General features: G+C 33.1%; 2 protein-coding genes across 2 annotated transcripts; both read left to right on the top strand.

Annotated features, from left to right (window-relative positions):
* Positions 1-317: 317 nt before the first annotated feature.
* Positions 318-2,079, top strand: LOC104786671 (putative protein phosphatase 2C 25). The gene is made up of 2 exons (XM_010512115.3): positions 318-998; positions 1,190-2,079. Exons 1-2 carry the CDS (start codon positions 465-467, stop codon positions 1,874-1,876), a joined length of 1,221 nt encoding a protein of 406 aa, XP_010510417.2. The 5' UTR covers positions 318-464; the 3' UTR covers positions 1,877-2,079.
* Positions 2,080-10,442: 8,363 nt separating this feature from the next.
* On the top strand, positions 10,443-12,047 carry LOC104789183 (mitogen-activated protein kinase kinase kinase 18-like). The gene has a single exon (XM_019245873.2). It carries the CDS (start codon positions 10,582-10,584, stop codon positions 12,010-12,012), a length of 1,431 nt encoding a protein of 476 aa, XP_019101418.1. The 5' UTR covers positions 10,443-10,581; the 3' UTR covers positions 12,013-12,047.

The following is a 12,047-nucleotide window of genomic DNA, read 5'->3' as shown; positions in this document are numbered from 1 at the left end:
CTGTTTTATCCTAGAACATTCTCTTTTTCCGTTTTGCTGTTTTTCTTTGAATAATTCTACTTTTCTTTAAAACAAAAAAAAACAAAAGGACAATAATTGTAGTCCACTAGAGAAAACATTTCCTTATTTCCAAAAAAAAACTTATCTTTCTAGTCAACAAAGAGTAGTATTTGGAAAACTATTCCTATTTTTGTTTCTTCACAAAAAAAAAATAAATTATTTTCCTTTCTAGAAAGTAAAGGACAAAACCGTAAACATAAAAAAGGAAAACAAAAAACTGCAAGGACATAAAAGTCATTTACACAGTCAAAGACTTTGAATCAAAAACTCGATAAACACGGACTCCTTTAATTTTAATCTCTTTATATTTAAAACCTTTCTTCTTCTTCTTCCCTTCAACACAAAAAAACCAAATCTCAATTCCTTCTAAATCATAAAATCGGAATTCGAAATAAACAAAAACGATGTCTTGCTCCGTCGCTGTATGTAACTCACCGGTGTTCTCACCGTCATCGTCTCTATTCTGTAACAAACCTTCTTCGATCCTCTCTTCGCCGCAAGAATCATCTCTCTCTCTAACTCTCTCTCATCTCAAACCTCAAACCTCTTCTCCTTCATCTCCTTCCTCAACCGCCGCCGTTTCTTCTCCCAAATCTCCGTTTCGTCTCCGGTTTCAGAAACCTCCGACGACGACCGGATTCGGTCCTGCTCCTCCGTTAACTTTCGGATCTGACTCTGTTTCTTCTAAAAGCCAGTCGTCGTCTCCTCCTGGAGGGGCTTTGAAGAGGAAAAGACCTACGAGGCTTGATATACCGATTGGTACTGCCGGATTCGTAGCTCCGTTGGCGAAGGGTGTGGTTGCGACGACGCCGAGGGAGGAGCGTAGTGAGGTTGAGAGGGACGGTGATGGTTACTCTGTTTATTGTAAGAGAGGGCGACGAGAAGCTATGGAGGATCGTTTCTCTGCTATTACTAATCTTCATGGAGATCGCAAACAGGTAAAATTCCCAATTTCGATTTTGTGATTCGATTAGGGTTTGAGTTGATTAGTTATGTACTCGCGATTTCAATTTGGAGATTTTGTGATTCGATTAGGGTTTGAGTTGATTAGTTTTGGGGAAAATTGAATTGGATTGTTTGAAACGATGTAAACGCGATTCTAAACGCTGTTTTTGTTTTTGTTTTTCAGGCGATATTTGGAGTATATGATGGTCATGGAGGAGTTAAAGCGGCTGAGTTTGCAGCTAAGAACTTAGATAAGAACGTTGTAGAAGAGATAGGTGTTAAGATAGACGAGTCTGAGATAGCTGATGCGGTGAAACGTGGTTACCTTATGACTGACGCTGCGTTTCTTAAGGAGAAAGATGTTAAAGGTGGTTCCTGCTGTGTCACTGCTCTAGTTAGGGAAGGGAGCCTTGTGGTGGCTAATGCTGGTGACTGTCGTGCTGTTATGAGTGTAGGAGGTGTGGCTAAGGCGCTTTCTTCTGATCACCGTCCGTCTAGAGACGATGAAAAGAAGAGAATCGAAACCACGGGTGGTTATGTTGATACGTTTCACGGTGTTTGGAGAATTCAAGGATCTTTAGCTGTGTCTAGAGGAATCGGTGATGCTCAGCTTAAGAAGTGGGTTATTGCCGAACCAGAGACGAAGGTTTCGAGGATTGAGCAGGACCATGAGTTTTTGATCTTGGCGTCTGATGGTTTATGGGACAAAGTTAGTAACCAAGAAGCGGTTAATATTGCTCGTCCTTTGTGCTTAGGAAACGAGAAGCCATTGTTGTTGGAGGCTTGTAAGAAGCTTGTTGATCTCTCGGCTTCACGAGGCTCGTCGGATGATATTAGTGTGATGTTGATCCCTTTGCACCAGTTCATGTAGAAAAGAGAAGAGAAGCATCTTAGAAGATTTTAGATATTGGAGGCACTCTATGATTTAGTACTTTTAACTTGATTCATTCATTTCTTTATTCTTTCTAACTTAGTGAAAAGAAAAAAAACAAGATAAAACTCAATGGTGTAGCCTATGATTCTTGTATGATTTGAGCTTTGCTCGAAATTAATCTAATTATCAGTTCGTTATCATATCTGTTTTATATATTTCGTGATCATCTATGGTACAATACAAACACAAAGTTGTAGTGCTAGTTGCTACAATGAGATTGACTAGTTGTAGCACATCTACAAACATAATCTTGCTAGTTGCTACAATCACAAAGTTCATACAAGAGCTTAGGAAGAGATTGACTCAATCTCATTACAGAAATACATATTTTGTTTGCTTAAATGCCATATGAAAGTAGCATACAGATACAATTCTATTGCAATTAAGTTTTTGTTTTCAGGTGTGTAAAAAATTTGACAAGAAGTTCAGAGGATTAGTAGGAATGAATTCTCTCTAGAAGTTAAGTTGCAATTAAGTTTGTGGATGAGTTGTTGTTACAAACTCGTATCCAAAAATCAGAGCCATATCGTGGTCTAGAGATGTGTATGCAATGTGTTTAAACTTAAATTTACCTCAAGACTTCAAAATTTTTGACATTTGATTTACCACACTATTGAACAAAATAACCTTATATATTCATTGATAAGAAAATCAATAGTTTAAATTTATTCCAACCCACAACTCCAGCATATATGAGTCCACTGAGATGCAACGTAAAATGGACATTACATGTGATCCTGGTGAAAGAGTTGCTCTGTCAGTATTGTCTCGAAGTGGAGCTAAGGTACAAGAGAATTCGATAAAGAAAATATGATCTACCATAAAGAGAGCTTTATGTATTAACCTTTACTAACCTCGCAAACTTCACCCTGAAAAAAAACATTGGGCTGAACAGAAAACCAAATAACCAAAATATTTTATTTGCTTGCATATGTAGTTTTATGTCATATATTCCACATAAGTTACAATTGAGACTAACTAATGCGACCTAGGTTGCATAGGATCGGAATCGAGAATGCGAAACAAAACGTTTGGAACTACGTATATCAAAATTTACAATACAAATCATTTAGGGAAAACGTATATCAAGATTTACAATACAAATCATTTAGGAAAATCTTGTCTATAGTACACATATCTGAACTATGTTGTTGATTGTGACAATGTTGACATAAATGAAACCCCGTAATTTTCGATGTGTTACATATTGATAAGAGTGAAGTGATATACAAACTGTGGAAGGCCACAAGTATTATCATGTATAGATAAATAAACTCAATTATCATATATATATATATATATATATTTTTTATATATATAAAAAACAAATCTGTGCGGTGATAATGATTACCGACATGGATAAAGTCGATAAAAGGATAAGGAGAAATTTCAGGAAAACAAAGGATTGTGTTTGTGAACAGAGAGGAAGAAGACACAACGGTCAAGGAAAGAAGAAGGTTAAAAAAACAAAAACAACACGTGAATATATAAAACACATGGTTTTGTGTTGTAGGCGGGAGAACACGTTGTTTTTTTTTTTTGTCTTCCAATGGACCCCAAAAAACGGCACGTTGTTCGGCTTTTTGCTCTTTTGGTTGTTTTTATATCTTTTCTTGTAAAAATTCTATTTAAAACTTTTACCAAACCAAAAAAAAATCTCCGGCAATTTAGCATTTTAGTCCCACACACATCATGTGTTCTACCAATTCAATGTAACTAAACTTATGCGTTTGTTCATTCACTTAATTTAGAGTTTCCCATCTATCAGTTCATTTATTTCACTGGTTTTTTCCTTCTTACAAATACAAATTTATGAAGATGATGAAAGCCTAACAAATAAACACCATGACCTACAAACATCGACCTTGGGTTAATTGTTTTTTTTTTAAATGATGATAGAAGTCAATGTGTATTTTATTTTTGTTTGGCAAGTCAATGTCCTATTTCTAGTCATTATATATTGTTTCCAATAGGAATATAACACGCTTAAAAAGAAGTTGCTGAATTAGACTTCTTAACAAATCCATAATTTTAATCAAAAAAGCAAAGAAAATACCAGTATAAATAAATATAAGTATAAATAAATCACAGGCGCATGTCGCATGCAATTAAATATTCACGATGTTAAAAGACAAGAGTTCGTCCCCTACAACTGGCCATTGGTTGGCTTTACTATTCCTTTAAAAGTATAGAAGCGGTGTTTTGGCGTATGGTCCCTCGTTTTTTAATCAAATCATTTACTTTTTTAAGTAACCTGTTACACAATGGAATTGGATGTCAATAGTAGTTAAGTGCAAACAATTCATTCGAACTATTTGTTTCTAAGCATTTGTCTACTGTCTTAATCAGTTATGCATTTGTAAGAAACTTTTTATCGAAATATATGCTCACTTGTGAAAATAGTAAATTGTATCGACGATTTGGACATTTATTAGTGACAAAAAAATACTACAACCGATATAAATCTAATTGCTTAAACCGGGTTACTGTTCGAATCCAAAACCAAGCTTTAAGTCGTATCCCCTATTTCAAAGTATATGTCTCTCTCAAAGTCTTTAATATAAGAAAAAATGTTTGCCAGCTACGCCAAGTATTGGCCAACACATAGCCACACATACAAACAATATAAATGTTTTGTTAGCTACATGAACTATTGTCATTACATAAGGACATGCATAAACAAACATGAGTTATGTGTACAACACCATAACCATCTAATTCCGATGATTTGTTTGCCGGAATCCGGTGTTGACCGGTATTGACCGGCATTGACCAATGTTGATCGGTATTAACCAAAAAATTAAAAATTTTATTTATTTTTTACAAAAAACAAAAGTTAAAAAAAAAACAAAAGTTTAAAAAAATTACATAACTTTACTAAAAATTATATAATAAATTTTTACTACAAAATAATACAACAAATATACATTTTCCTTTTATAAATTCAAAATTTGGTTTTTAATTTTATACCATATCATTTGTATACCCTATTATATTTTATTATGTAGCATGCTATTAAATATTTTTATATAACAAGTATATAAAAATAATGGTAAATCAAAGGTTATATAGCAAGGTACAATATACTTTAACAAAAAAAAACAAATTAGACTCAATTATAAAAAGTCTATGAACATTTTTAAGCCAAAAGATTTTAAGAAAAAATTATATGTCTCATCATTTGTTATATATCATATTATATTTGTTATATAAAAGGAAATTTTTGTATATAACAAAATTTTACTACAAAGTATTATAACAAATATACATTTTCCTTTTGTATATAACAAATATAATATGGTACATAACAAATATACATTTCCCTTTTGTATATAATAAATATAATATGGTATAAAATTTAAAACTAACTTTTGAATTTACAAAAGGAAAATGTATATATGTTATACTATTTTGTAGTAAAATTTTATTATATAATCTTTTAGTAAAGTTATGTAATTATTTTGTTGATTTTTATTGTTTATGAAAAAAAAAAAAATTGGTCAACGCCGGTCAATATCGGTCAATGCCGGATTCCGGCAAACAAATCATCGGAATTAGATGGTTATGGTGTTGTACACATAACTCATGTTTGTTTATGCATGTCCTTATATAATGACAATAGTTCATGTAGCTAACAAAACATTTATATTGTTTGTATGTGTGGCGATGTGTTGGCCTATACTTGACGTAGCTGGCAATCATTTTTCCTTAATATAATGTCTCTTTTAACTATCCTACAGCCATAAATAGGATAATTGTTCCAAAAAATAAAATAAAACTATCCTACATCCATAAGTCGAGTAATTTTGGTGATGTTTTGGAATAAAAGCATGATTCAGTTAACTGATGGAATCTAGAAAAGTGTTATAGCATTTAAGATAATGGGATTCTTATGGATTTTTGCCATTTTTTCTCTCAAATTTTATAAATATGTCATTTAATAATGGGATTCTTATACTATTTTGTATTTATAAAATTTGAGTGAAAAATGGCAAAATCGATAAGAATTCCATTATCTTAATTGCTATTAAAATTACAACCATAGTTATATCCCATTATTTTACTGTAGTTTTTTTAAAATGTGTGTTTTAATAATTTTTTTTTGCTAAAATACATACTTCATAATAAATAGAACATAGAGAACCCAAATATAATGTGTAAAATTTTGTTTTTAGATCCAAAAAATAGTAAATCTAAAATATTTAAGGTAAAATGACAAAACTATAAAGGCCATTGAAAAAGTTCATATATAGTAATTAACTCTTAAGATCATCTACCAAAACTTCAAAAATTTGTTTACCAAAGTGTACATGTTTTCACCGTCCGTGCCTATGTGATAATATTTGAAACAATGGCATATGACCTCTTTTTGGCAAAGATTTAGTAGTTAATAAAAATTTAATATGGTACTTTGAGATCATGTATCATATGAACACGTTATTCTATATTTTATAATCAAATAAAATTATGATTCTCTCTCAACACTAAAACTACAAAACAAAATATTAATGTTATGAAGATAACTAGTACAAGATTTTCATCAACTATCATCGTTAACCAACTATTTTTTAACTTGAAAATATATATATTAGATTAAGAGGGGTTATTGGTTCTATGATTTTAATGGATTTAGAAATCCAGACAAAAATCATGTGTTATTCATTCATTGATTTTAAAATACTTATCAAAATGATGTGTTATTAGATCTATGATTTACAAATACTTGTTAAAATCTCATGTTATTGGATCTATGATTTGTTTTTGGATTTCAAAATCCACATTATGTTTTAAATGGATTTGAATGGATTTGAAAGTGTAAAATAGAAGAATCCAAATCCAAGGATAAAACATGTTATTTCAAAATCCATGTATTTTGATTTCTAAAATTTACAATTCCATATGGAATTAGAAATCACCTCTCCAATAACAGCCCCATTAAATTCAAATTCAGAATTTAAATTTTTTTTTTTTAATTTGCAATATACTATACACATAAAAATATTACTAATAAAATCATCTTTGGCCTATGAAATTGTAGGCACAATCTTTTTGATAACTTGAACCTTGATATAACAGTGTCTCTTTCCTGACATTTCATATATTTACATTCAAGTGGAAACCTAACCATCACGATGGTTAAATTATAATTTATTATTTTTGATAATTATGTATCGGTTTCGTTTTAAATTTTATCTATTTTTTATTTTTAAAGTAATTGTTACATTTATAAACTTTATCAATATTAAAAATAAAGAAAAATCCTAAGTACTTTATCATTAACATAAAATAAATATAAAATCTAATGTTTTTTTCCACGACAAACCAAAAAAAATTGTGAAAATTAACATCATTTTATAAACCAAACCGGAATTGCACAATTGGATATCTGTCTGGATTCATCATCTATAAAAGATATAATACGTAAAACACCTAATATTTTGCACTTGAGCATTTAAACTGCAGTTAGAACCTCAATTACGCGTATATAACATTTTGACAGTATACAACCTCAATTACGCGTAATATGACTTCGACCGTCAATATATTACTGATTTAGATTGCTGCCATTTTTTACTAACTAGTCGGATACTTATCTTATTGATATGAAGATCAGTGTGCATGATCTTGAATCAATCCTATAAAAAAAGTTGAAGATGATGATGTTGTTAGGTTTCTCCAGAGATGCAATAACATAAGCATGTTGTATTGTCGGCCACCTTAATTTCGAGTTCTTTCTGCTTCGTCGTTGTCTTCTTCTCCAACGACACTTATCAACATAAACAGCAACTTATGTCTCTATTGTGTTTTGCTCCTTAGTACCCAATATTTAATATTTGATCCAATAATCAAAGAATAAATCATCATAAAACCACGCGTTCATGTCAAACAGTTCCTTGCTTACCTTTTGCTATTTTATTTTGTAATAGTTTTATAGTTATTTTCTCTCTTTCCGAGTAAGTATGTATACATATGTATAGAGTCAACTGCGATTAGAAAAGAACATTAAAGTTTAGTACCAACGAATGACATGTTGCACTTGCATTGTCTAATATGCTTTTCCAAGTGGATTGTTTGATCTGTGTAACTTGGTAATATGGTATGGGTCCAATTAAATCTTTAAAAAAATATCTTTTTTTTTGGACTCTAATCTAAAGGATATCTATACAAGTGGTGGACCGTTAATATAGTACTTCACGTTCACGGAAGGGCAGAGATCTTCCCAGAAGCAAACAAATACAATAATTTTCTTGTAACATTAATATATAATCTATCTTTATGTATAAAGATAAGCTGCGGCGGATTTTTTTCATAAAAAGCGACGTTTTCTTTATAAGTTAATACCATAGGTATTTTAGATGGCAAGTGTATAGAAAGCAGTAAAATTATTTTATTTTAAAAAAGTCTAATATTTTAATGGGACTTTGTATATTGTCAACTCATAAAATAGTTAATTTAAAAATATTATTAATGAACTTTGTTTTGTTGGTCAACATTGAATGGGGAATAATAAGCAATTCAAATTAGAACTACAAATTTATTTTGATTCCCTCAAGGATCACGTTGAGTAAAATTATTTGTTTTACCCAACAAAAGACAAGAGAGACAATAGTAGTAGTATTATTTAAAACTAGAGGTGGAGGTGGTGAGTGCACGTCAATAGTGCGATCTTCTTAGCAAAACATTAGTGAGGTCGGACAACTGGAGTCTTTGGTTCTCTACTGGAGAGCGTGGACCAACAACTTCTTGACACATAAGTTTCAAAGTAGACCCACCAAAGATCTAGTTCTTTTTTTTAGGTGCCAAAGTGATGAACCTCTCTCTCTCAACCCCTTTTTGGACAACTAACTCTGTCGCTACACGTTACTTACTCGCTTCCAATGTTTGCTCGGTTCACAATTTTTGATAGTCCCGTGCTTCGTGTACATACACCGATGCACTCTCGTCGACATCGATTGTTGACACTGTTCAAGCACTAAAAGTTAGTTGGACGATGATCCTAATATGCATATCATTTAAAGCATCTAAGCGGCGGATATAAACGATTTTAGACGATACATACGAATACGGTTTTCAAACAAAAAAAATCTAATATAGCATAATTATGACATAGCAAAACATCATCCTATGATATTCGTAAATTGTTATACGGTACGGTATATTGTTTTTTTGGGGTAAATTTTATTCATTAGTTGTTAGTGAATCACGTTGTACGCAGGTATCTAAAGTTTCGATGACTGATCTTCCGTATCAATTCATTAAAAAACATTTTAACAATCAAGTACAAAAACATGTAACGTTCAACACCTTCTAGCGAAAACTAATATGAGATGAGATGTAACAAGAACCGGTCCTAAAAATTTGAACCATGGAAACAAATTAAAATAATATGAAGTTATTAATTAATAAAAAATGGTTTTTAGTTAAATTTGGGAAGAAATGTCCCATCTCCTTATACTTTCTACACAAATTGGTTTCTAATACTCATAGACATTCTATAAACCTTTCGACTTCAAAATTATATTAATAGAATTAAAGACCGCAAGTCCAAATTTCTCTAGCTTATATTCATAACCACGTTCGGAACTTCGGATATAACATGTAGACATGCATCTGGAGGTAGTATGAATGACACCATTACCACAACTTAGGCATGTTTTGCTTTGGTAACATTTTCATAGATTTGAAAAACAAAATGTTTACAATTTATAAGAAAAAAATCGACAAGATTTGGCAAACTAGATGATAATATCACTGATAATTGAATCGACTAAATTATTGGGGAAAACTAATCTCTTCATATGATTGGCTATTACGTAACTTGTTATCATGATTACAAGAAAAAAATAATACTTCATTCGTAGATTACAATCCGAATATTCCAATGTCTGATCTCGTATAACACGAGTCAACAAGAAAAAAAAAAACTATAACGCACAACAACAACAAGTACAAAACAAAAGTCAAACCAAACAAACAATGGTCCGAAAAAAAATCAATCGACACGTTTTGTTAGTTTACCGTTCCCACGACTCGTCGTCGGGCAGATCATCTCTCATCACTTGTCGGCCCTAACTTAATGGCCTCAAACAGTAAAAACTAATACACAAACCGTTTTCTTTGTTGAAGTTAAACGAACCAATTTATTAAACCGTTGACTTATCCCTCTTTTTTTTTTTTTTTGTATCGGGTAACGAATCAACGAGACCTAATCAAATCACAACTTGAACTCTCTTTGTTGATAAGGATAAAATTTTTATAAAGTACTCAAAGTTTTTTTCTTTACTACAACATCCCAAGAACTTCTCCAAGTGTCGTTTACTGACATCATCAAAGTATCTAAATCTGTTCTTCCTATATCCTAATTAACCAACCCATTTGTCTAATTAAAAAAAAAAAGTAAAGCTAATTTAATCAATACTAGTGTTATGAACATTTCCCCAAGTGGGAAAGTCTTTTATTTATGGCTTCACGATTTCAAAATCCAGAAAGACAAGTAGAAAAGAAAGGTCCACGTCGGAAAATAAATAAAATTCCCCAACTTTTTATTTCTCCTTCACATTTTGACAGTTCATCACACGTATAAATATCGTCGTGTGTCCTTTACAAATCTCTACACACGAAAAGTTAGTTAAAAAAAAAACATGGAGAAACAGAACATTATCACTTCTTCTTCTTCTTCTTCAACTCAATCTTCTTGGATTCGTGGTTCTTGTGTCGGACGAGGATGCTTTGGTACAGTAAGCAAAGCTTTGAGTAAAACCGACGGTGGAGTATTCGCCGTGAAGTCAGTAGATCTCGCCACGTGTCTTTCTGCTCAAGCCGAGTCGTTAGAGAACGAAATCTTTATCCTCCGGTGTCTCAAGTCTCACCCGAACGTAGTGAGGTTCTTAGGCGATGACGTGTCTAAAGAAGGAACGACGACGTTTAGAAATCTTCATTTAGAGTATTCGCCGGAAGGTGACGTGGCTGACGGTGGAATCGTAAGCGAAACGCTCCTCCGACGTTACGTTCGGTGTCTCGTCTCTGCTTTGAGCCACGTTCATTCTAACGGAATTGTTCATTGCGACGTTAAATCTAAGAACGTTCTTGTCTTTAACGGCGGAAGCTCCGTTAAGCTAGCGGACTTTGGATCGGCGGTTGAGTTGGAAAAATCTACGGTTCAGGTTGCGCCACGTGGAAGTCCGCTTTGGATGGCTCCGGAGGTGATCAGACGTGAGTACCAAGGACCGGAGAGTGACGTGTGGTCTTTAGGGTGTACGGTCATCGAGATGCTCACCGGGAAACCAGCTTGGGAAGACCAAGGTTTCGACTCGCTGAGTCGGATCGGGTATTCCAACGAGTTGCCTTTTATTCCGGCGGGGTTATCGGAGCTCGGGAGAGACTTTTTGGAGAAATGCTTGAAACGTGATCGGAGTCAGCGGTGGAGCTGTGATCAGCTTTTAGAGCATCCGTTTCTGTTTCAAGATCGTCACGACTCGTTCTTGACTGAGTCTTCTCCGCGTTGTGTGCTTGATTGGGTCAACTCTGAGTTCGACGAAGAAGTAGAAGAAGAAGAGAGCAACGAGTCGACTCTTGACTCCATGGTTTCGGGAATGGCAAGGATACGTAAATTAGCGTCGACCGGAGGGGCAACTTGGGAATCTAACGGTTGGGTTGAGGTTAGAGTCAGAGACGACGCTTCCGAAGAGTCAGTGGCACAAGAGGAATATTTTATTTCAACAAGGGTAGAATCGGAATTTAACACGTCATCGAGCGATGATGACGTAAGACAGCCGGAGAATGAAGAGTCGGCGACGGAGTTGGCGTCGGCAATGACGTGTGAAGTAGTATTGTTGTTGATATTGGTGGTAGAGAATATTCAGATATATGCCACGTTTTACACCAGTAGTATTATAACATATTGGTGGTGGTGTTGTTGTTGTTATTATCATTATCAAAATAATAATAAGAAGAAGAATAAATTTGCGAAATCTACATCTTTCATTCTCAGCCTTAACTTTTTGTTTGGTATATTATTGCATGTGATTCGGATCGGTCTATCTGTTATCATAAAACTCTTTTACGTGGTGTGATGATATATGTATGTAGTGTGTCCTTTAACTCTCAA

This window comes from Camelina sativa, chromosome 5, assembly GCF_030686135.1.
Source record: "Camelina sativa cultivar CO46 ecotype springtype chromosome 5, ASM3068613v1".
In the NCBI taxonomy this organism is placed as follows: domain Eukaryota; kingdom Viridiplantae; phylum Streptophyta; class Magnoliopsida; order Brassicales; family Brassicaceae; genus Camelina; species Camelina sativa.
Note: the sequence above shows the minus strand (reverse complement) of the source record. Positions and strands in the feature narration are given on the sequence as shown.

Excerpts from the sequence above, each read along its gene's own strand:
- LOC104786671 (XM_010512115.3), top strand. The coding sequence starts at position 465 with ATGTCTTGCTCCGTCGCTGTATGTAACTCACCGGTGTTCTCACCGTCA. Across the intron at positions 999-1,189 it reads TTCATGGAGATCGCAAACAG|GCGATATTTGGAGTATATGA; the intron begins GTAAAATTCCCA and ends TTTGTTTTTCAG.
- LOC104789183 (XM_019245873.2), top strand. The coding sequence starts at position 10,582 with ATGGAGAAACAGAACATTATCACTTCTTCTTCTTCTTCTTCAACTCAA.